Source organism: Triturus cristatus, chromosome 5_1 (genome assembly GCF_964204655.1).
Source record: "Triturus cristatus chromosome 5_1, aTriCri1.1, whole genome shotgun sequence".
NCBI lineage: Eukaryota > Metazoa > Chordata > Amphibia > Caudata > Salamandridae > Triturus > Triturus cristatus.
In genome coordinates, this window is record NC_140587.1 from 418,582,511 (window position 1) to 418,608,455 (window position 25,945).

General features: G+C 46.2%; 1 protein-coding gene across 3 annotated transcripts in view; it reads left to right on the plus strand.

Moving 5' to 3' along the window:
• RGS22 (regulator of G protein signaling 22) overlaps positions 1 to 25,945 on the plus strand; it is a 1,028,745-nt gene that overhangs the window by 300,975 nt on the left and 701,825 nt on the right. For all 3 annotated transcript variants that reach the window (XM_085605181.1, XM_085605183.1, XM_085605184.1), the window contains one exon: positions 6,351 to 6,531. In XM_085605181.1, coding sequence (XP_085461307.1) covers positions 6,351 to 6,531 — 181 coding nt within the window. The remainder of the gene's footprint in view (positions 1 to 6,350; positions 6,532 to 25,945) is intronic.

Here is a 25,945-nt window from a genome sequence, read left to right on the forward strand (position 1 = left end):
GAATGCACGTTGTATACCATAAAAACACAATACGTTGGTTGACTGCAACAATAAGCTGAAAGGGTCCAGAGGCACTTCATCTCTGAAGGCATTTTGTTCTTAAAAATTCAGCTGTCAGAGCATCCATTGAAAGTGTTCTATCACACGAACTGTGTGGGTCATGCAGTGTTTTTTCTCCTGCCTAATCTGCTCTGGGGGACTAAAAAATATCAAGGAGTAAGATCTAGAAGATCCCTGTTAACAGTGCACCCTTGCTGAATATTGGTTGCAGTTCCTCCCGCTGGAAATGATTAATCCTACTTGCATTCAACCTTCTTTGAATGCTCGATGGCAGTTGCGAAACCTGGTTCCTGGGTCCCAGGGCAGTCCGAGGTTTCTGGGCTTCAATTGTGGCAAGAATATTTATTTACCCGTGGTAGCCTAGAGTCACAGAACTAGTGGATCTCAATCTAGAAGGCCAAGTACTGTCTTTTAGCAGTTCACTGTCTGGGTAGTGAGGCAGAGCACTCCCAGGCTTCTATAGGAGGTGATGTAAGTTAGACACCGAGAATTCAAGAATACACTTAAAAACTGTAAATAACTGATTACACTAAGTGCTTTACTTTATAAAAGAAACTTACTTTTATGAATAATAAATTATGCTTAATAAAATGATCGGCAAAGAAAACCAAGAGTCTAGCTTCTACATGGCCAGAGATATGGCCCTAACCATTATGACAGCACTTATGTGTTAAATACTATACAACTATTTGATGTGGTGATCTTTGATCTATTTATTCATTGGAAAGTGGTCAAAAAGACGAAACTCACAAGATAGGCACAACAAATTCTGCAGCGATCTATGTGAGAGGGTTGAGGAAAGAGTAGCACCAAATTGTAGTCTCCAAGTGCAGTACTTCAAAGTGCAAGGCTTTACATTGCAACAGTTGAAAGGGGAAATATATCAGTCTGTTTGCAATGCTGTCATTTAAATTTCAGCTGCTGGTCCTAGAATGTTAAAGGGGTATCAATGCACCTGCCACAAAGCTCTTCTGACTTGAAAGGACAGCCTGTAGACCACGCACTCAAAGAATGAAACACCTACACAGTCCTGGGGAACAGTGGTTCCTTTAAGGAATGCCTAAGGAAGGGGGCACAGTCCTCTGGTGGAGTCTCACTAGACTCGAGGCTAGCTCGTTGAGGGCAATAGCTTCACTTAGGGAGGCCGAAAAGTTCAGGGGGGTTTAACGTAGAGCCCACCAGGGGGCATGGCTAAAATGGCAAATAGAGCAGTTGCTTGACTGCAAGCTCCGTCCCGGGCCCGCACAACATCCTGCCATGTCTCTCAATGCAGTTACGATTGCATAGAAAAGGGCAGCGACTGTCGGTTCCAGGTGGTAACCCCTGGTGAAGTTGCGAGCGGGGCCCCTCCGGCCAAGTGTTACCCTTCCGACATAAGGAATGATACCCCCAGACTCAGAAACCTACCTGGTGACTCCCGAGAGTGGGGACGCGGAGCCACGGTGCTTTCCCACTCTCGGGAGTCACCAGGTAGGTTTCTGAGTCAGGCCCCGGAGGCCTCTGATGGCCATTCGGGCTGTAAACACTCTCAACTAGCAGCTGACCCCTCTGTGGGGGAGAGGCACCAGTGAAGCCCCTGTGCAGGTAGCCACCATGGATTTGCCAACATTTGCTGTGTGACAGTGTGAGCTCCAGTGGCCCACACATCACGACAGTGGCAGGTCTTTGGCCCTCCTCCTGTCTTTTGAAAAATAACAGGGGGCCCTGAACACATGGACCTCAAAGGAGTAGGCTGACAACACGAGGACATGGAGGACACCGTGGCCCCTGGTTACTACTGGCTACTGGAGTCCAGATACTGCACACTGTACTGGAGTCCGAGGCCCGTTGCAGAGCTGCTTATTTGGATGGGCCTGGAGGTGAACCCTCATTGGGGCTGAAGTAGGCTGTGGACTGTGGGCGCCCCTGGTGAGCCCTATTGTGCCAACGCGAGCGGGTGAGCAGCGGGGCTGAGCTGGAGGTGAACGGTCTGCACTCTCTCCCTGCTACCCTGAGGTCTGGTGGACGCCAGGACCGGCCCGAACTAGACAGTGACACCCAGGTACCTTGGACGTGGTGGGGTGCTCTACTGCCGGTGATGGAGTGAGCTGCACTCTACTGCCGGTGATGGAGTGAGCTTCACTTCATAGGACATGGTGGACCTGCGTCACAACAGTGTGCAGTGGTGGGACCTTGCTGGAGCTAAGCTCGATGGTGATGCCTAAGCCTCCCAGGGTTCCTCCTTTTCTGCCTGGGTTGGATCCCAGGACAAGAGTTCCACCACAGGGAGATAGTGCTTTGAGCCACCTGGAAGCCACCCTGGACAAACAATCGGGCTAGTTCAAAAAGATATTGCAGGCCATCCTGGCCACTAAAAGCACCCTGACGTCGGAGATAGGTGCTGCATCCCTTGAGTTGGAATTTGTTAGGACAGACCACCGGAAACTGGTGGAGAGGGTAGATGGCGCAGAGTCCGCTAGGACTTCGATGCGTCCCACGGTGCAGGAGTTACAATCTCAACCCAGGCGATGCGGGTGGACATTAATAGCCTGCAACGGAAGGTGAAGGATACTAAGTGACGCTCACAATAGAACAATGTTCGCTTTCTGGGCTTTGCGGAACCTGCGGAATGCCCCAGTGTGGTACTCTTTCTGCTACAGTGGTTGATGTCCATGGTGCTGGTCAGCAGTCTGCCCAAGTTTTTTTTATCAAGCCGGCAAACCGCCTGCCTGGCTGTCCTCCACCGCTGAGTGGGTTCTGCTACGCCCAGTGATAACGCGTCTCTTGAACTTCATAGACTGGGACCTGAGCTTCCAGCTTTTAAGGTCTAAAGACTCCTGGGAATTCAATGGTATCACCATCAAAGCCTACCCAAATTTAACCATGAAAGTGCAGTGACATCTCAACACTTATGTTTCGGTCAAATGACAACTGCGGTATGCTCTCCTCCTTCCTCATAGAAGGGAAGATACCCGCTTCTTCTCATCTCGCGAGGATGCATGGGCATGGTTACATGCAAAGGGGCTGGGAACTCCATCGATCGAAGCTGCAAAGACTGATGTCTGGCGGACTGCCAAGAGCAAACCGTCATCATTCTAAGAGTCAGTAAAAACATCCTTCCATCGACCAGGGAGCCAAAGAGTGGACTCAGACGGTGGTGGCGGTGCTGCATCAGTACCATAACCCGTTTGCACTGCTTCAGCTGGATCATGCTCCACGACTGTCTCTGGCATGACTGACACAATAGACTCCTGGGGAGGGCGAGCATCCTGGACCAGATCTCACACCTCGCCTGGCAGATGACCTACTGGTCCAGGAACTGTGGGACATTGCTTGTCATGCACCCCAGTTTCCTGTATCGGACTAGAATTAGTTCTCTGTTCTCTATCTCTTTGTAGTCTTTATGATGTTTGTACAATGGCCGGACACTGTGTGGTGCCTGTACAGGGTGGGTGGGATGGAGGGATTTTTTACACAGTTTTATGTTCTTAGGAGATACACATATGTAGTACATTGGCCAACGCTAACCTGCTGTGCGTACATCCCTTCGGTTAAAAGTGTGGGGAGTTCAGATCCATATGTATATACCATGGCTACGCCACAGCGTGACTTGACACTGTAATACAACATGCTGATGTGGAATGTGAGGGGCATAGCTACTCCTACGAAAAGGGACTGTATTCACTCCTATCTTGAACAGCGCAGCGCATATATAGCATACATACAGGAAACACACATGACGGCAACAGAATCTCACAAACTCAGCTTGAAAGGGAAGGGCGAGGTGTACAGGAAGGCTACGTTGGTGTATATGGCAGGAGTATTGATTTGGATTGCACCAGGTGCCTCGTTTGAGGTGGCTATACACAAGACCCGGAGGGCCGTTATGTGATGGTGAAGGGCCATTTAGATGGTATTCCCCTTGCTCTGCATGCTATTTATGCCCTGAAATAAGGCCAATCCGCATTTTTTGATGGCCTTACCCCAGCACTCTTCCATGACCGACATGACCCCACTATTTGTGGGGGAGAGGGTGACTTTAATTGCGTACTGGACATCAATCGGTATCGCTCTTTCTCACCCCTAGCGCGGGTTGTCACAAACCAACCCAGCACTTCCAGGAATGGCTGACCAACGGTAAATTACACGATATCTGGCACTTGCAAAACCCTGAGGACAGTGAGTGCTCCTTCTGTTTCCTGGTGCAGAGCCTGCACACCAGGCTAGCTCTTTTCAGAGACTGAGTATAGCTACTGCTTCGTCCCTGCACAGGTATGGTTTCAGTCTATTTATGTGAAAGAACCATTAGGACTCCAGAGTGGCCCCTGTGTAAACAAAGTAGTTAGTGTCAGATCTTTTTGACAGCAGTGTCACACAATTTGTCCTCCAGAGCACTAGGGCCAACAGGCTTCAGGATCCAAACTTCCTGAGACTGTTGGTAGCCAGAAGGGTAGCCTTCCTGTCATACCATTCTTCCATTCTTGCAATGATTGGCTTGAAGTTGTACTTCACTTTGTACATGCGTCGGACCATCTTTTTACAGAGTCTTATAACGTTATACAGCATATCATTGGTTTATGTGCTAGGTTGACCTCTCTGACCTCTCTTACAAAATCATGGATCTCTCAGACTAGATGCCCAAAAAGGAGCTGTAAGTGGTTAAAACCTATGCCTTTTGTGGTCTCTCCCTGTGCCCAAAAGAGAAGACATGGCTGGAGGATATCTCAATTACTCTTTTAGTGTACCGATCTTGCTCTTCAATATCTTATTGAAGTACTCCACTTGCACTAATGTCTTGCCCCATAGCTCTCATAAAAGATCCATTAACTTGTGATGAGGGTTTCCACTACAGATCTTCTTCAGCTTCTCTACTGTTAGTCTCTGCAGTTCAGCCTTCTTTCCATTTTCCATTTGCCATTTTATGTATAGCCTTATATAGACCTGGTTGTTGGGAGCCTACAGTATTCTGTCGTCACTGGGCTCCATTTGTGACAACTGTCATTTGCCCCTGCTGTTATGGGGACACAGCATTGCAGTGGCCCCAAACCACTGCTGAGGAATCTGAGTTAGGAGAGGAAACCAAAACTATACATTGCCCTGATGGAAGAAGTGATGATAGTCACAATGCAATTCTTATTTGCACAAGCAAAGCCATCGGTATATTTGTATGCAATAAGAAGTAAGACGTGAATATAGAAAATAAAGCACGGTCGGTTTAGGAATAACAAAGATAGGCGAGGCAATACAGTGAGTTAGGGATGCGAATTAAAGTTTCTTTAAAGAAGGGAAATTATGTAAGCTCTTTGAATGAACTAAATGACAGTGTCAAGAGCATAGGTATTTTGATGTAGAGCTTTTTTTCGCAAGCAATAACCCTGACCTAACGAGCACAGAGTGTAAACTTAACTGGGGAAATAAGTAGCACTGTCCACTCCAGGTCCAAGTGAAATAGCAAAGAAGATTCTGATCTGATGCTTTGTTGAAGGTGTTTGTCAAACAGATGCAATATATGTTTCTTGTTACAGGTGTGTTCAAACTGGTTTATGAGGTAAATAAACAGGGATGTAGAAGTGCAGTTATAGGAGGTTAAGAGGGTGCAGTGGAAAGGGGGCATATTTGGTATGACTTTACTTAGCAAATAGGCTGAAATAAGGACAACACTATGCCTGAAGGAAATGCCAACATTAAATAAATTAAGAAGGCAGGTGAGAAATCTGATAATCACAGATTCAGTTGAGCATTACAAACAGAGGTATATAGTTGAGCAATTGGAACAAAATGGGGCACGTGTGCATAAAACAAAGTCATTTGGTCTTTCAACCCAGTAGCAGTTCAGCTGTGCACAGACAAAACAGAGAGTTAAAATTAAGGCAAATTTATTTGCGTGGTCCTTGGCTTCAACCCTGGTTTAAGTGCAATAAACAGAATTTGAAAACAAAGTTGAGTGAAAGTGATGAAAAATCTGTAAACAAGGAGAGGGGTGAAATAGTTCAATATCTATATAAAAGACACCAACTCTATTACCAGTACTTCTGGATCTTTGCTGTGGGAGAAAGTAAATGTAATGGGGTTAAGACTAATGACAAAAGGTGTTGAATGGAAAAGTTAATATTTAAGGGAAGAGTGAAAAATGTGATCGTATATACAATAAACGTTCATGTTGTTGGGGACCTTTGCAAAGAGAGTCATGGTGAATAATGCAGAGAATATAGTAGCTTAAAGTATCTGCAGTGAACCAAGGTGTACTCTAGGTCTTAAAAACAGTCATGCTTATATTGACTTACCAACTGTGTGTTTCCTCTCTCTGCAAGGGGTCCCAGATTTTGTGCAGCTCATTCAGCTGCTGCAGAAGGTGTTACTGCACAACTCAAGCTCTGGCAAGATCGTCAGCTGAGACCTAAGCGAGAAGTGCTCCCCTTTCCGCACACAGTGACGTTGCTTCCTTTACGAGCCAAATCATGCCTCCCAATAATATCTACCTCACTCTCTCAGGTAGGCAACACAGGATCAAATATTTCCTATTGACAAGAAAGTGTTAATGTTCTTTGAAATTTAATTTGATTTACAATTTCTGTATTTGCTGTAGTTTCCTTCACACCTCAGACTGATTGTTCATCTGTCCTTGAAATCCTTCCCTCCATCTGTCTATGCTCTGGACATTCTTGGTAGGCAGTTGCTCATTAATATATGCTGACTATTTGTTTCTATATACATGGAATTTAAGCAGTACCACAATCGTTACATTTTTATGGGAAAAGGAAGGGTGATGAGGAGTGGGCAAGCATGTGCTTTCTTAAAAACAGCTCACTAATAATAGCAACAAAATCCAATTCTGGCATCCTCTGCTAATGAAGTAGTGCATGGGGTTTTACCCGAGGTCGCTCTCCCCAAGGTACAGGTCATTGATAATTCTAACTTTACTAACCAATGTATTGATAATTTGGGAGACAATCTTCCGAGTGTGCCCAGTATTAATGCTGGAAAAAAGTCTATGAACAAAAAAAGGTCCTCGGAACCTGGGGTCAAAAACAGTATATCGCCTAGGGCTCATATTCATCTGCCCCCTGCCTGTGCACCCTATGTTGCTGTTCTGACTGGAGTCCCTGAACTAAAGGAAGGTGTTTCGGAATCGTACCAGCAACTAAAGAACAAAGTTACGTTTTGGTTAAATAGGAACAGACCGCTTCCTAACCACTTAGATGGAAAGATCCTCTTCACTAGAAGGGTTAGCTGGGTAGGTCCAAGACCCAAAGATGTCCCAGGGGACTCCATTATTGTCAACTTTGGAGATAGTCGTACAGTGCATTATATTTGTGGCTCCCGACTGGCTTGCGACCAGTCAAAAATTAGGGTACATGATCTAGGGTTTTTTTACAACTCTTGCCCTGTAGGACTTAGTCCACCTCTGGAAAATTGGGAAGCAAATGATTTGTGCTCCCCAGTAGCTTTTGCCTGACCGACACCTGGGCCGCAGTTATTTACTACACCTCTCAATCCAAGTATCCCTGTTGGAGGGCCTAAGTTCAACGAACCTCTACATTACTCCCCTGTTACCGGGGTGGATAAGATAGTAGATGTAGTTGTAGCAACCCCTGATCTGCCTATGGGATCACAATGTGGACTCGTGCAGTTGTGTGCGAACTCTTCCCACGTCCAAGGCCAAGGAAGGGAGGGGGGGTCTATGGTTTCTTGGAATATTGCAGGCTTAAAATCAAAAATGGATTCACCGGATTGGCTAGGCTATATAGGCAACTTTGATGTCTGGCTTTTCCAGGAAACCTGGACCTGTGAGCCTCAGTTCCTACAGGGATTTTTGAACTTCTATGTCCCTGCAATCCAGGGTTTAAGGGGACGTCCAAAGGGAGGACTGACAATCTGGGTCCGGCAGGCCATATTTTCAAAGGCTTCTGCAATACTTACTGGGTCCGAAGATATTCAATTAGTCAGGGTGTCACTTGGAACCCTTGGTGATTTAGACATCTACAATTTGTATTTGAGGGACCCCAATAGGACAGGCTCCCAGGTTTTGGCTCTCTTGGTCTCCATTATTGACCAGCACTCAGGTGGGAGGCGAATAGTGGTAGCTGGGGACTTTAATATCACCTTCGAACCGCTCCTAGACCCTGATTCTGGGTGGGGCAACGAAGCTGTGGAAGACCAACTGTGGGGGGTACCTGCGCTTGACCTCAGTCCAATTAAAAGGTGGACTGAGATTATTGTCCAGACCAATGCTCTCTGTTTTGAGCATGGTTTGAGGGCCCTGAATGGGAGGACGCCAGGTGATAAACAAGGGGCGAAGACTTTTGACAATGGTCGACATTCTAGCAGGATTGATTATGTCCTATGTAGCTTGCAATTATGGCAACCAGTTTTAGATATGGTTGTTGAGGTTAGAGTTGAGAGCGACCATAACCCTATCTGTGTTGCGCATAGATGGTGGTTTAGTAATCGCTCAATAGCTGGTGGAATGGTTCCGTGCCTGCCTGAGGTAACTCTAACAAATTACATGCGTAGACTTAAGTGGGGGGAGCTCGAGCATAACACCCTGGCCATTGTCGATATAGACAACAAATTAGCTGATTCTATTGATGAGCTTGAGGGTATGCTATTCCAAGATCCTGGCAATACTAAAGTCACTGCATGCCATGAGAAGTTGTTTGCTGAAATAGGTTCCTATTTTACGAAGCCCTTGAGGAACACGAATAAGGCTCCAACTAAGAAAAACAGATGGTATGACGGTGTTTGTAGGGAATCCAGGTCCAACCTGGTGAAAGCCCTGTCTAATGGTGGACAGGAGTGTATCCGTTCTGCCAGACTAGCATACAAAAAAGCTGTAAGGATGGCCAAAAAAAACTGGGACGAGCAACACTGGCTGGATTTAAAAAGCGCCTGCCATACCCGAGATTCCCGGCTATTTTGGAACATTCTTAAGTGGGGCTGTGGTGGGCGCTCTGATAGCCCCTCCAACTATGTTTCACAGGCAGAGTGGGTTCAATATTTCAAACCTCAATATGCTTGTAACATTTTGTTTAACTTCGCATGGGTGCCAAATTATGTTTTCTACTCCCAGGGTCCCTTTTGCATCCAAGATGCCAGTAGGGCTCTACGCTCAGTTACCAGTGGACGTGCCCCCGGCCAGGACAGGGTTCCTTCGGACGTTTTTCTCCACAATAAGGGTAACTGGAGCAAGTATATAACCCTATTGGCTAACGCTGTGGCTGTAGGCGCGCCAGTCCCAAAATCTTGGAGGGGGGCAGTTATTATACCTGTATTCAAGAAAGGCGACAGGACGCTCCCGGGAAACTATAGGCCCATTAGCCTCATCGATTCCGTTCAGAAGGTGGTAGGGAGGATGGTCTTGAACCAAATACAAGAATGGATGGATGATAATAACATTTTGTCACCCTTCCAAGCTGGCTTTCGGAAACTAACCAGCACGGTGGACCAAGTCTTTTACTTTGTCCAGCTCCTTTGGAAGGTGGTGACGTTGGGGAATGGCAGTCTTTATGTAGCTTTTGTTGACTTAAGGGCTGCCTTTGATCTTGTACCACGACACCGGCTGTGGGCAGTCCTAGAGAGGCTAGGTCTCCCCAAAGAAATTCTGACTATGGTGATGCGTCTGCACGAGTCTAACTATGCTAGGATTCAGTGGGGTGGAGCGGGAGAAGACACATCTGAGTTCCCAGTTGAGCGTGGTGTGAGACAAGGTTGCACTATGGCACCCACGCTCTTCTCACTTTATATTAATGGGATAGTTGAACTTATGCTTTCTGCTAATACCGACGCTCCAAGGTTGGCTGGTGTTTCCATCCCCATATTATTGTTTGCAGACGATACGCTTATCGTATCCAGAACATCTAATGGTCTGCAAAAAGCCCTTCGCCTGTTTGATGAGTTTTGCCTTGATCATGGTTTAGAGGTTAATGTGGCAAAAACGAAGTTTATGGCCTTTAACCCTCATAGCAGCTTCCAAGGGAAAAGAGTGTTCATGAATGGGCAACCCTTAGAATTAGTGACCAGTTTTACGTATCTTGGATTGCAAATCTCAAATAATAATAATTGGCGCAGACATCTGGAAATGGCCTCCCTAAGATTTAAGCAGATAACTGGTGCTTTGACCAGGGAATTTAGTAGGTCATTTACGAAACCAATAAGCCCGGTTTTGCAAGTTTACGAAGCAAAGGCCCTAAACTCTGTCCTTTATGGGGCGGAACTTTGGGGCTTTGAACAACTAGCGATTTTGATAAATGTGGAGCACAAATTCCTGCGTAGAATTACTGGTCTTCCTCAGAGCACCCCTCTGATCCCACTTAGGTATGATCTGGGCAGGAGGTCCATTAAGGATATTGCAAGACTCCGTCCGGTTTTATACTGGCGGAGGCTTTGGACTACTCCTGAACTTTCCCACTATGCCAAGGGCCTGAACGACATTATAAAATCTGATGTTTTTCACAAAATTGAGTGGCTGAAGAACTTACATGCGTCTTTAAAAGACATGGGTATGGAAGGGTTGTGGACCGACCCAGCTTCTGCCCAGTTTCCATCAAAAAGTTCTCTTAAAATAGCATACTGGGAAAGAATAGATTCCCAGGTACTGAATAAAGCAACAGGGATGTCTGGGAAATTTTTGGAGTTCAAAGATTCCCCCTATCTGAAACAATACTGGGATGTGGTGACTAATGTGGGTGACAGGAAACTCTATTTCCAGTTTAGAGCTGGTTCTTTGCCCCTTAGATCTTTGACTGGAAGGTGGGCCACGAACTCGGAAATGCAATGTCCTGCATGTGGGGCTGCGATGGAAACATCTCCCCACTTTCTGTTTGTCTGCCCGGCACTTGCTATTCCAAGGCGTGTTTGGCTTACACCAATGTGTAGATCTCTCGGCACAAGGAGCAGCACTATAGCTTTACGCATTTTGCGCACTAGCTCTTTGACATTAGTCTCCATCGCATTGGCAAAATACCTGGGCTGGGCATGGGCATTGCGGAGAAAATCAATTAAGCGCTCCCTTGATGGTCCCTAATGAATTCAGTGTTCGGGTTTTCCCCACTTTTAAGCTGCACCAGGGACAATTTTAATCCAAAAAATCTTTTTACTACTATATGTCAGTCTATTGAATTGTTTAATGTTTTTTTAACAAGGTACTTTTAATAAGGTATTTTAATGTATTTATTGAAATGTATGTTTTTAGGTACTATGTTTGTGTCTTTTATGATTGTATTTTTTAAATCGAATAAAGACTGATTGATTGTAATCCTTGTAATCCAATTCTTCCTTAACTTTGGAGCCTTGCTTTGTATTATTTAATATAGGTTTGTAATACCATTGTTTTAAGCCATAAAGTTTGTGATGCTAAATTCTCTCAAACTGGAGTGCTTTTAAGGTTTTTACCTGTGAAAAAGCATAATTTAAAAGCGGAAGATAGATTCATCCCACCTTTGACTCGCACTATTATGTTATAGGTGTGACCTCGGGTACATTATCCAGTCATTGCTGCAACTATTACCTAAAGGGACAGTGTAATGCAACCGTCTTACCATATTTTTTGCGAAAATGTAATTGCTATGTTTATTGGTTTTCATTGTGGCCTGTTTGTTAATTTTAAACATACTATAAAGAACAATTCATGTTTATAAAGCATATTTTCACAAGATATGTATTACACAGGAACAATTGTGGGTATTCCTGCATTCCTTGTGATTTACCATCCACATTACAATACTTGTGGTGTAGATCAATAATCCTAGAACAACAAAGTTAAAAATTCAGGAGCCATTTGATCAAAAAGGTAATCAAAATTCTTGTTACTGTTATGTAAAGGTGTAGAGGTTGATTAAAGACACAGCTAGGTCTAAATAAACGTATCATGAATCTGTGCACTTTTATCCAAACTGTCATCTATGGGTTTTTTATTTTTAACACAAACTTTGAGTACTGAGGGTGTCTCAAACATATTCATGTCATCAAATATACATTTTGTTTACTTTTTTCTATGACAAGATGTTAACAGTCATGTACTTTGTGCATCATTTTCATTATACAGCTCTATTATAAACCTAATATTGGTTGTGCAAACAGGACAGTGTCAGTAATATGGTCGCAATATAAGCAAATAATCTGTAATAATGCGCTTAGAGTCATAGTTATCAGTACCCGTTACCCCCCCCCAACTAACACCCACCCCAAACACAAAACTAAGTCTAAACAAAGAAAACTGTTGCTGCTACGGTGACATTACACCTTACCGGATGTTTCGTGTCGGGTGGTTGTCATGTCTGAGATCACAGGGGGAAGAGAAAGGGAAGGCATGGGGAACTGGGGGGAGGAAGCAGAAGGGAAACGAGAGCAAAATGGTGGAGGGGGGAAATCGGGACATCCCCTACAAATCTAGTCAATGCACACCCTGTGCCCGCTTTAAAAAGTTCTATCAGGTGTGCCCAGTCCAGGATATTGGTTGTTTCCTTAGTCTCCTATATTCTTCACGTTGTAGCGATTCTCTCTCTGCCACCGCCCACCTGATAACTTCCTCCCTCCATTTGCCTTCACGAGGCGCTATGCTGGATTTCCAGCGCTGTGTAATCAATCTTTTGGCAAGCATCAGGGCTAATCCTTCAAAACGGCGTCGTAATTTCACCTTCTTTTGGAGCGGAAAAGTCCTAGGAGACAGGCCTCTAGCGTGTCCCAAGGTGTGCGTTCTGTCAGTGACATTAGACTCGGAGTAACCTCTGTCCAAAACCCACCCAACACTGGACAGGACCATAAGATATTAATAAAATCAGCATCCTGAGCATCTCTGGCATCCCTAGGAAGCGGTGGGGTACATCTTCCGTAATGTCGTCGGGGCTAGATATGCCTTGTGTAATATCAATAATTGTATTGTTTTTAATCAGCAATTACGGGAAACTTGCCAGGGGTGTTCTAACATTAGGGCCCATTCTCTATCCTCTAATTCTCGTACTAGTATTGTTTCCCATTTCTGTCTAAGATGTTGTAGTGCAGTATTTAGATGCTCCCTCAATCCCCAGTAGAGCCAATGAACCAGGTGGCGGCCATGTCCCGTTATATGAAAGGATTTCAATAATTGGAAGGTGGGAGGTTCCTTCTGGTCTACGAGGCAATATTTCAGAATAAATTGTACTATTGCTGCATGTGTGAGAAGCAAGGTGTCTGGGACTGAATGTGTGCGTACAAATTCCTCGTGGGGCATCAGGTTACCATCCAAGAAGAAATCACCAACCGTCACTATACCCATTTGTGTCCAACCCCTTATCCGAGCCATTGATACTATTCCTCGTCTAGTAGGTAAGCCACAGAGCGGGATAATGGGGGCTTATGGGAAGGGTAGCTTTGCGAACTTATAAGCTTGTTTCAAATAGTGCATTGCTATATGTAGGAGATAAGGAGGATTTCGCATCTTGGTAACCGAAGAAGGGACAGTGGGCTTTTAGACAGGTCGAGCATAAGGGCCCAAGGACAGTAGTTTCAACAAGAAGATTATGCTGTTCCTATGAATTGAGAGACAAAAACACAGGGAATTATAAACCAACCCGACCACTGGGGTTCAAAGTTGGGAATCCATTGTATTGGATTGTAATGCCCTCACACACCCTGTCTGGTGTCAAGCTTCATCAGCAGGCTGCTCCTCGTTGGGTCGGCGGTGCAATACCCGACGGGCTCCCTATAGTAGGGGCACTTAATCGGAGATCTTTTTTCAATAGCCGTTTGGTGAAGTGCGGGTGGGGAGCCTCGTGTGTGTAGATGTGTGTAAATGTTGGAAGTGAATATAAAATATGGTTGGGAGTACCTAAGAAAACAACTTTAATCAAGGGGACGCCTACCTTGTAAAAACAAAACTATAAGGCGCAAGGCTGAGGTAATGTCGCAGGTTGTGGCGCTCTTCTAAGTGATGGGTCAACATGTTTCTTGCCAAAATGAGTAGTCTACAGGCGATTCGTCAGGACCAGAAGGGGGGGGGGGGACTATCTACAACTAAAACTTAAGGAATGGTGTTGTGGCTACACACTCACATCACCTATAGGACTAAATAGTCGAATACCTGGTAGAACTGGAACTACCCAGAATGATGCACTAACCAGGCGTCACAGTGTCTGGTAGGTTGAAACACTCATTTTGGCGAGAAACATGTTGAACTATCACTTATAAGTTGTTTTCTTAGGTACTCCCAACCCTATTTTATATTCACTTCCAACATTTGCACACATCTACACACACGAGGCCCCCCACCCGCACTTCACCAAACAGCTATTGGAAAAAGATCTCCGATAAAGTGCCCCTACTATAGGGAGCCCGTCGGATATTGCACTGCCAACCCGACGAGGAGCAACCCGATGATGAAGCATGACACCCGACAGGGTGTGTGAGGGCATTACAATCCAATACAATGGATTCCCAACTTTGAACCCCAGTGGTCGGGTTGGTTTATAATTCCCTGTGTTTTGGATTTCGCATCTTATCAGCTCCCGGACATAACAATGCCTGAAGAGTTCCAAGCTTTAAACGGTCAGGGGAATGCCCAATTTCAAATAAATCCTGGCCTGCCAACCAATATGCTAACCACTGTAGTTGACCGACTATACAGTATGTTTTAAAATCAGGTGCTCCCATCCCTCGCACAGCACTAGGAAGCTGTAACTTAGCCAATGACAATCTATGTCAATCCGATCCCCAAAGTAAGGAGGATAACAGGGTGTCTAACGTTTTAAAAATCCAGGCCGGGAGAATGACCAGGAGATTCACAAAATGGTAAAGGAGTCTATGTAGCATAACCATTTTAGACACAGCTAAGAGGCCCGCCCGCCACGGTCAATGGCAACGTATTCCAGAAGGAAATCTTGGAGCGAAGTGAAATAATAGTTTGCACCAAATTGCCTTCAATGGTATCTGTTCTGGTTCTCTAGCTGTGAATACCCAAGTATTTAAACGTTATGGGCTCTACTCTAAATCGCATCTGGCCAAATTGTAAATAGGGAGAGGCATATGTATCATAAAAAGAATATGCGACAGATTTGGAAGCATTAAGACATAATCTGGACACTTTCCAAAAACGTGAGAACACGGCCGCTATTGTGTGTTTGCTTTCGTTCAAATCTCGGAAATCAACAGCAAGTCATCGGCATAGAGCGATACAGAGTGAATCGTACCACGAAATGGAATACCGTAGGGGACCTTAACCTGACGCAGATATTGTGCAAGAGGTTCAAGAGACAATACAAACAACAAGGGGGATAGAGGGCAGCCCTGGCGCATTCCACGATAAACAGCAAAAGAGGGAGAGATAGTCGACCCAGTCTTAGCATGGGCTGTAGGGTTAGTGTAGAGTACTTGATCCAATTGCAATAGGACAGGGGTCACCCAAATTTGAACAATACGGCTAACATATAGGGACAGCTCAAAAGCTTGCCGCACATCTAATGACAAACAGCCAGTGAACGGTGCAGTTGATGAAGCCGCATGTAGCAAGGCATGAAGCCGGCGAATATTTAGTGAGGTGCTGCGTTTGAGTATAAACCCGCATTGATCTTTATGGACTAACTGGGGAAGTAAGGGGAGAAGCAGCGATGCCAAAACCATACTGAGTATCTTGTACTCTGTGTTAAGAATCGAGAGAAGTCTATAGGATGTAAGTTTGGTAGGATCCTTGCCCGGTTTCAGCTGGGACGTGACCAATGCCTCTCTGGTAGTGGGACTGTCAGCTATGTTTTTAACATACTATTGCATATTAGTCAGTGGTAATTGTGAGTTAAGAATACAAATTTTAATTACAGCTGTGTAGTATAAAAACGGAATAATATATAATTTAATTCTTTAGATCTTCAGTCTGTTTCATATATGAAACATAACCAATAATAGCTAGAGGAATGATATTCCAGAAAGTAATCAACTTCCACAGTCCTTGTAGGATGTTACTCATGTTACCTGCATATTGGAGTGTCTAAGTGCGGGCCACCTGTATACCCAGATATATTCGGGAGTACATCCGGGGTAGCCCCTGCCGGCCTTCACAGTGGAGCTTATCTTAAACCGGCACTGACTCAAGACAGTCTTGCCTTTCCCACAAACTAGTCACATCGAGTGCTTATTATGGAAGTCTGGCTTTAAGATGTTCCTTAACCCTGCTATGGGTGCCACCTGCTGATTTTTTCCCTGCCAAGTAGCTTTTTATTCATTACACAAGCTATCAATCTTTTTTCCTATGTACCAGCCACCTAGCGTGAACATTACCATAATGTTCCAGAAGGCCCTCTCTTAGTTATCTTAGAAATTGCATGCTTTCTCCTGATCAAGAACCTTTGATAAACAACATCAAGTTGCACGGGGGAGCATATGCCTATTTTGAGGTGGATTGCATGTGCTGTGATGGCTGAGAAAATAGAAGGTTTGATTTCTAACATCTACTAGTCGGTTGTACTGGCTCACACTGCTCTTCATTATCACTGGGCGTCCATATAGCATAGAGGATGTGATTTTGCCATTGTCAGTGTTTTAAATGGCTTGCTGAATATGCCTCCAAGTGATTTAAACAATGCATGATTGTGTGTCTGAGTATTATGTAATTGATGTTGCTTGCCTCAAGTCAAGACGTGCTAAGGACAAGCTCAACTCTGAAATAGGTGTTTGATTGCACATCTACAAGCTTGTTTTTTGCTACCATATGTGCTTATAATTCTATGTCCTCAAAAATATAGCTTACACTTTAATAACTTGTTTCCCTTCAATATTTAAAGGGAGCATTGAGGTACTGCTGTAAACCAATCCAGATTTCATTTAGGATTAAGCAGACTTTAGTGTAATAAAATATGTTGTTGCTGAACACTTAAATCCTTCTTCAAGCAGTCTATTGAAGACTTAACAGCAAAGATGCAAGCACGTAGCCTTCAGTAAGCCATTCATTCTCAACCTAGCTGCTGCCAACTTCCAATGTGCCTAATTCTTACAGCAAGAGCACACGGATACCCGTTGTCTTCAGAAGTCTAATTACCCGTAAATAAAAAAACTCTTAAATTGATTTCAGAAGTAAACGAAAGGAAAGGATGGAAACCACAAAATATATGGTGAAAATATGCCCAGACGGGGGGGTCCCATCCTGACTGTGCCACAGGACTCAAGCTATGCTTCACTGAAGAGACTTAAACGGTCGAAACGAGTTTGTGGTTGCTTTTGTTCCCATCTGTAAGGGACCTGAAGCAGAACCAAGAGTGATGTGCAAATGGCAGTACTCAGTTTAAAGTGGCATAGTGGGTGAAAGACAGTGGCTTGGAATGTGACTCTGAGTAGTCGCCAGTGGCTGAGATTAATTCAAGCATTCCTTCCATCGCCTTATTATTTGTTGTATGTGCCTGAATGAGAGCATATGAGAACCAGGCACGGGTGAAGTGTTAAAAAGTGTTCTTTTAAATGGCAAAGTACCCACGTTTTCGACAGCTTAGTTCATTTTTGCTTTACATTTAGGGACTTCCCTAGTTTTCGTTGCATTACATTACATTAGTACTTTTTCTATTCACTTTCTTTGTGTTACCAAAGTGATTTGGAATATTTTTTACAAAGTCAAGCATAGCTTTAAAAATGTTTGTTTTTATGAATTGGTTTAATTAAGCATCAAGAAATTATGGAGCATGAACAATGAGGGTCTCCGTTCAGTTACTTTAGCTTCAGTTTGAACCAGGAAAGTTTTTATACCTCAGAAAGAAATCTGATATCCGTTTAGTTCCAATAAATCTCAAGTGTTAAAAAGCTGGACACATTTATTCAATAGAATACAATGCAATAAATGTTATTCAATCTACCGAGATAGACCACTAAAGCACAGGATCATTAAAAAAAGATTTCAGTACAATACGTGCGATTAAATATATCTAAAGACATTGTTAAAATGTTTACATTTAAAAAAGATATCAAAGAACCTCAGATAGCAGCCCGCTATACATTTCAGTCTACCCGAATTTCCCTGTGAATCGCCAGTCGTCATTTAAAACTAAGTTCAATATGTACAGCAATATATAGACAAAGATAAAAGTAGTTAACTACCACATAATATACCTTGAACAGTTCAGTTCCTAGACACCGGCCCGCTATGTTATTGGAATAAAAAAAGCAGGCTTTAGCATGAACCGAGGCAATTTTTTTTCTTTTCTTTAAGGATGTTAACACATAGATTAGTCACAGCTATATCTGAGCCTGACTGCAGACCTCAAGAAACTAAGAACATATAACACAGAATTGCTAGTGAGCATTTGTAAAAAAAATTATAAATGCTGGTCTAACCTGTCTCAAATTGCACTTCTTTAAAATGGGAATGAAAAAGGATTTTCTAGGAACCTCGTAAAAACTGCAGAACATTGAAAAAATCATCATATCCTGCGGAGACCTCCCGTCGCAGCCACATGGAGGGAGACTCTGGCCCCTATGTACCCTACCCGGGTGGGCCAGGAGGTACTGAAAAATGTCCAGACGGAACCTGGTCAGTAAGTATCAGTTGTGGGAACTTTTGTGCCGTGAAAGATAGAGCTCAGTTGATGGCTCAGTTTTCAAAGGGAAATACCACGCACACTGGGCTTCTTCAATTCCTCTGCTTCCCTGTTCATCTGCTGTTTTTTTTTTAAAGTTCTCTTTCACCCAATACAGATCTCCTCTGCACATATTCTCTGGGTTGGTATATAAATCAGCCCTTCTCAAATCCTCAAGGCAATCCCTTACATACTTAAGCCAGGGAATATGGTAAAAGTGATCCAGGGAAAGGGAATCAGTTAAAATATCCTTACTTAGTCTGATTCCCTCCCTAAGCCATAAATTCATCCACAAAGATAGGGGACTGTAAGATAACAACAGATCAGAAAGAAAAGCCGAACCCAGTTCTTTGTGGACTATAATAGGAAGGAGACACTGTGGTAGACATAAAAGATGATTTAAAAAAATATTTTCAACTACTTGGAGTTCCTTGTGCTCTTTGTAACCCCATAGCTCTCTACCTTAAGCCACCTTAGTAATGCACTTGGCCTTGTAGATCTTCAGGAGGGCCCCAATATGTCTGGTGCCCAACCTAGATGCAAAATTAAAGATGACAGTATTGGCCCTGACAAAGTCCCCTTTTTTTTCCTACCGAGGAGGGGACGCCAAGTCATGGCAGTGTCGAAAACTTCACCCAGATAGGAGACGATATCGGTCATAGGGACCGGCGTCGATCCCACCACAAATGTGTAGGGTTTGCTGGGGCGTAAACCTACTTGCATTACAAAGGATTTGTTATTGTTCACTAGCAGGTCCCGATTTTCCATAAAGCGGACAAACAAGGTCAATAAAGTTTGCAAACCACTGGCCTTCCTAGCCATGAGTACGGCATCGTCCGCGTACAACAGTACTGGAAGGTTCATCCGGCCCACTTGTGGGCAGTCAGTTTTCATCTTCACACGTGTCTGCTCTAAGTTATTGATATATTTATTCATGGGAAGGTACGGATTTGTTGATTTTCAGACTGACAGCAACCTTGCAAAAGGTGTTGTGCCCTGCAACTGCTGTTAGTGGCGGCTGGTGACTTTTCATAGTTGTGGGGTGTAAAAGTTGGGGGTGAGTTGAATTAGCAAGTGAGCCTGACTGACATAAAGTCATTTAGGAGGGTTCTCTCCCTTGGAAAATTTTGAAAGGAAAAGGGGAAAAAGCAGTAGCGGCTGCTACCGGACAGGGGTAGTGGGATGGGGTGTGGGGGGAGTTAAGAAAAAAAGCACTACCTTGGAACGTCTAGCCGCCGCCTCTCCCTGTCCTCTAGATCATTCTTTTTCCTGTCTCCAGTCCTGGAAGCAGGAAGCACCCAGGCTCCCCTAAACCAATAACAACGTTGCAATTCAGCGATGTGATTGGTCTGAGCGCCCAAGCCTGTGCATGTTCCCCACCGGGCTGTGCATTACAGCCTGGTGGGGGACATGCAAAGTGCTCAAGAGGACCGGCCAAACAGTTCATGTGCACTTAGGGAGTGCAGACCACTCCTCCCCTGCTCTGGCCAGCTCCGCCCGCCCCACATTGAACAAGGACACTGACTGCAATAGAAAAAATAAAATGACAATAACGATATGTTATTGTCATTTAATTTTTCCTTTTGCGTAGTTGGGTGACACCCGTCTACCTTAGCGGGGGAGCCGCCACTGTGCATTTTAAAGCTAATTATGGTGAACAATTAGTGAAAAATGCAATAAAATCCTAGACCGCATATAGGGTGCACATGACAACTGACTTGGCTCTTAGTTCATTATGCCATTGTTGTACGAGGGCGGCTGAACATTTCTAGTAAGTTTATACTTAAAACTTTAACTTTTAATTAAATGCCACTGAACACAGTGATGTAATCATTCTGATGTACTATGGTGAAACGCCTCCGCATGTTAAAAAATAAGCTTTTTTGGTATTTTGAAGAGGCTACGTGACATGCTTGCATGATTTTCATTGTATTGTATTTTTCAATTATTCCCAGGATTAATCTTTTGGCGTGTTATGCAAACAATCTGTTACACATCGTTACAACAAGTGCCGGTCAAGGAGTACAAGAATGGGTGGGACATTAGAGACCATTTAATATGACCCAGATGCACCACTAGCAGGTATGGCTAATGTGGTCTCCAGGCGTCTGTTGCTCCTATTCTGCAAGTAAGCACTGTGAAAACATGGACTGGAATAGGTACTCACTCAAATAATTCAAGCGCTTGAGCACCGGCTGCGCATCTGCTACGTGCGAGAGTCAAGTTAGTGAAGGCTGGGTTAAAACGCTGCCGCCTCTGGTGCAGGAAACCAGGGTTCGAGCCTCGAGGTCGCGTCCACATCCTGTGATTCTGGGCAAATCACGTAATCTCCCCGTGCCTGAATGTGTAATGTAAATACGGTGCTATGTAAAGCGCTCCAATTCCTTCGGGTCGGGTTCGCGCTATATAAATATGCAACAAAGAAAGAAAAAGAAAGAGCCTCTTGAAATACTTCAGAAATGTGGGATTACGATGTTCGTAAGTGACCTATTGGTAAGTAAGCCCATTTCTACAAAGTCTAGAAACAAACCAACTTTTTAGTATTCAGCATATTGCATCCCCCTTACATGCGTAATGCTGCATGCTCCTGCGTCATTTCCTGCCCAGTGCCTGCGAAGCTGCATTTTATTGCCCCTGTTCCACACACGCACGCCAGGCGCAAGCCTCTGTCCTTAATAACTTCAGCAGCCGCGTACAAAAGCGGTACCATCCGGTGCGAGGCTTTCAGGTTTTACCGAAAAGTCAAACGAGGATACTGCTGGGTAATCTATTGCTACTACCTCACGATACCCCGTGGCACCCCGCCGACACTGAATGTTGAAATAGCAGAAACGTCGATAGTGACCGCACCGTCATCCGCTCCACTCAACACGCATGCACAGACGTCACCCAGGGATTACACTGACACATTTGTTATGGGTGAAGAACTGCTGCAGGTTTATTTCATACAACATAAGTATGACGATAGAGTGGGTTATCTTACGGGCGATCCAGGGCAAGCAGCCCCTCTCTGCTTCGCCCGCCTTACGAGCCAGCACGCACGGTGGGTCGATGCCCGACAGCGCGGCACATACTTTTCAGATCCTCCTTTGGATCACGTGATCTGTCTAATACTCCCGCCCCCTTTTCACGGGGGGCGGAGCGTGTTATGGCACACCCCCGGTTGGTCAGGCCCCCCAACCGCCCGAAGGACTAACGGGGCGCCGTCGCGGTCTTCCCAGAACCTCCTTCGGCTCCCGGACCTTTTCTCGGGCACCCTTACTGTGCCGGACAGGGGTACCCTTACTGTACCGACTGTCGCAGAGGTACCCTTACTGTACCCTTCGGCCTCCAGATCACCCTGTAACTCCGCCTGCAACGCAAGAAAAAACATTATAACATTCCAGTAGTGCGCTGCCTACGCCGCGCAGGGTAAGCGGAAAGGGGGGGATCTCGCGCGGGAAGGAGCGCACAGGAAGCAGAGGGCGAATTGCAAGGGCGGGAGGCATAAATAGGCCTGGCCCCGCCCACCCAGTGGCCCGCCACCCCCGGCAGGGCCAATGATAGGGGGGCCTCCCCTCCCAAGGCGCGGCATCCTGAGATAGGTGGAACCGGGGGGGGGGGGGGGGGGGGCTCCGACGGGCGACCACTAGAAGGCTGACCTGCTAATGTCCCCCTGCGTGGGACGCGGCCAGCGGCATAGTGACCGCACGCACCGTCATCCGCTCCACTCAACACGCATGCACAGACGTCACCCAAGGATTACACTGACACATTTGCTATGGGTGAAGAACTGCTGCAGGTTTATTTCATACAACATAAGTATGACGATAGAGTGGGTTATCTTACGGGCGATCCAGGGCAAGCAGCCCCTCGCTGCTCCGCCCGCCTTACGAGCCAGCACGCACGGTGGGTCGATGCCCAACAGCGCGGCACATACTTTTCAGATCCTCCTTTGGATCACGTGATCTGTCTAATACTCCCGCCCCCTTTTCACGGGGGGCGGAGCGTGTTATGGCACACCCCCGGTTGGTCAGGCCCCCCAACCGCCCGAAGGACTAACGGGGCGCCGTCGCGGTCTTCCCAGAACTTCCTTCGGCTCCCGGACCTTGGCTCGGGCACCCTTACATTATTCCGCGATCTTGTGGTTGGGTCCGGATTCGTAGTCTTTTCTTTGTTTTTTTTTTTGTTTTTCTTTGTAGCCCAGGTGGGCGGCGACGACCCACCATTTGGTGCACCTCCCGTGACGTCGTCGTGCTTCCTGCGGAAGTCCCACCTTTGGGGCGCCATCTTCAGATTCTTCTTTCCGCCGTTGGGTCTGGATCGTCATCGGGAAGCTCCAGAATTACAATCGAAGGAAGAAGAAAGAAAAGCGAGTTTCGTCGATAACTACTACGAAGATATCACAGGAAAAGAAATAGATTACATCAGGAGCGCGAAGAAAGGAAGTTTTGCGCCTTTTCTTCGACGCCCTTGGAGAATGCGCACTCAGAGGCCCTGAGCGCAATGGACAAGACGCCATTCAAGTTCTGCCCTAACTGCCACCACAAATTCGCGCAGAAGGACCAGCATCCGGTCTGCAACCTCTGCCTACCGGTCGACCATCAGAGTAAGGACTGCAACGCCTGCTCAGCCTTCGCACCGAAGACGCTCAGAGTGAGAGATCGGCAGAGAAGAGCCAACGCCAGCATGGATGGCAAGGGTAAGGCCCCGTCGCTCTACGATCTGGGCCTATCCACGGACGATGAGGACAACGTCGCCGAGGGACCCGACAGCTTCACGGTCGTAGAGACCGACAAGAAAAATGAAGACGAGGTAAGAGAATCGTCGAGCTCAAAACAGAAAATACCTCGAAAACCCGAGGGTGACTCGAGGAAATCAGAGTCAAAGTCCACGAAGGGAGCCCCGGCGCCGAAAAGTTCGACGACCAAGGGGAGAACCATGTACAAGAGGCCGAGCGGATCCTTCGAAAAGGACTCCCTGGTGCCGAAAGACAAGGATCGTCGAAGTCGACCCATGAGACGGGACGCTCGACGCAGAAAGAGCGGTCGACGTCGACGCAAGTTCCGTCGAAAAGACCCGCGGTCGACGCCGAAAGCATCTCCGAGATGGAGAAAAAGAAGAGGCGGCTCGAGGCCGAAATGGATAACATCCTTCAAAGGAAGAAGGAGTTCGATGCCAAGATGAAGGAATTCAAGATTCCAACGGCTCCACTGACGAACGTCGTCGAAATCGAAGACGAATTCGACACCGAGGGGCTGACAAGAGATCGCGAAGAGGAAGACGAGACATATTATGAAGGCGATGCCGAGGAAGAAGACCAGCAGTCGTTCTACAGCTCGGCGCTATCTACCAGCCACGACGTCGAATGGCAGGATCTCGACACCGAAAACCCGGAGGAGCCCGTAGACATGTACCCTTCGAGGCCTTCGCCACCCGACGACATCGGGGTGTACAACATGGTGGTCAGGAGCGCAGCGACAGCCTTCGGCGTCAAACTCGAGGAAGAGAGGCCGAAAGCCGACTTCCACCTCGAGACACTGCTCCCCATCCAGACGAGGAGCCAATTCCTCCCCATGCTGCAAAGTGTGATGAATCAGGGGAGGGAAGCCTTCAAGGAACCAGCGACTTGCCGTTCGATCACGCCCAGGACGGAGAAGAAGTATAAGCACTCTTCTCTGGACCCCCCTTACATCAAGGGTAGCATCACCGCCGACTCCATCATAGCTTCCACGGCCAGGAGAAGGGCCAACGTACCAGCAACTTCGGGGCCACCACCTGATAAAGAAAGCAGGAGGATAGACCTCACAGGAAGAAAGGTCGAGAGGAACGCCGCAATGCACTGGCGCATGGCGAATTCCAATGCACTTCTCAATAGGCACCAGTACCAGCACTGGGACGAGATGGGGGAGCTAGTAAAGCACCTCCCCGAGGAATACCGCCAGAGAGCCTCGCACCTGGTAGACGAAGGTAAAAACATCGCCAACTCTTGTATAAAGACAACGTTGGACGGGGCAGAGACTTCAGCAAGACTAATGGCCATAGGGGTCACCGAGAGAAGGCATGCATGGCTAAGAATCTCGGGATTCAAACCGGAGGTGCAGAACAACATCCTTAGCACCCCCTTCAACGGAGAGACACTGTTCGGAGCAACAGTAGATGAGAAACTCACCAAGCTGAAAAAAGAAAACGAAACGGCGAGGTCCATGGGGGCCCTACAGCTGAGGGGAATGAGGCGAGGCAATCCCTCAAGGAGACCCTACGGTAGGGGAGGAAGCCTGCAGGGGGCGTCGCACCAGACGTTCCAGCAGGGTCAGCAGGGTGATGGTCAAGGACAACAAGGCCAACAGAAGCAAAACTGGCAGTACCAACCTCGGGGCCAGTCCTTTCGCGGGAGAGGGAACGGACGTGGCCAGAGGAGGAGAGGGGGTGACCAGCCCTCATCAAAGTGACTCAGCACGCAAGAGGATGCCTACCCTCGACATGCCCCCAAGGGTGAGGCGCAGTACAGTAACATCAGGGGAGAGAGAAGATCCGAAAGCCTACGAGCATACAACACCAGTAGGCGGAAGACTGAGGTTCTACCTTCAGGAGTGGCGAAGTATAACCACAGACAAGTGGATACTGAACGTCATGCAGTACGGATACTGCGTGGATTTGGAGAAAAGACCTCCAAACAGAAGACCAAAGGGAAAGCAGAGATCGGCTCAAGAACTGGCCCTACTCAGAGAAGAAACACGGAAACTTCTAGAAAAGAGAGCCATAGAGGCAGTGCCGTTCAGAGAACGCAACAAGGGGGTCTACTCAAACTACTTCGTGGTACCGAAAGTATTCCGCGATCTTGTGGTTGGGTCCGGATTCGTAGTCTTTTCTTTGTTTTTTTTTTTTTTCTTTGTAGCCCAGGTGGGCGGCGACGACCCACCATTTGGTGCACCTCCCGTGACATCGTTGTGCTTCCTGCGGAAGTCCCACCTTTGGGGCGCCATCTTCGGGTTCTTTTTTCCTTTTTTTTTTTTTTTTCTTTAACCCTAGGCGATTGATTAATTCTTATTGTTCATTTTTCTGTACGCTTTCAGTCCTTCTGATTTCTCAATTTTACCCCCTCTTCCTCCAGCCTCATCTTCCTGGCGGAGGTGGGTGGGTTCGCTAGTGAATCCAGAAAGATCTTCAAGCTGCAAAACTACACCGACAGGTAAGAAACTATTCGTTTTGCAGCGTGAATCTTTCTGGATTCACTATGCTGTGCATAGACTTTGTAGCGGTTTTCCTAATTTTGTGGTGGCTGGGTGGTAGATGAGCGTTGGTCGTTGAAAATGTGTTGAAGCACCTTCTGTCCGACCTGTGCTTCCTTGTTCATCTGAATGTCCACGCAGTAGTGTTTTGTGAACGTGTGCACAGATGCC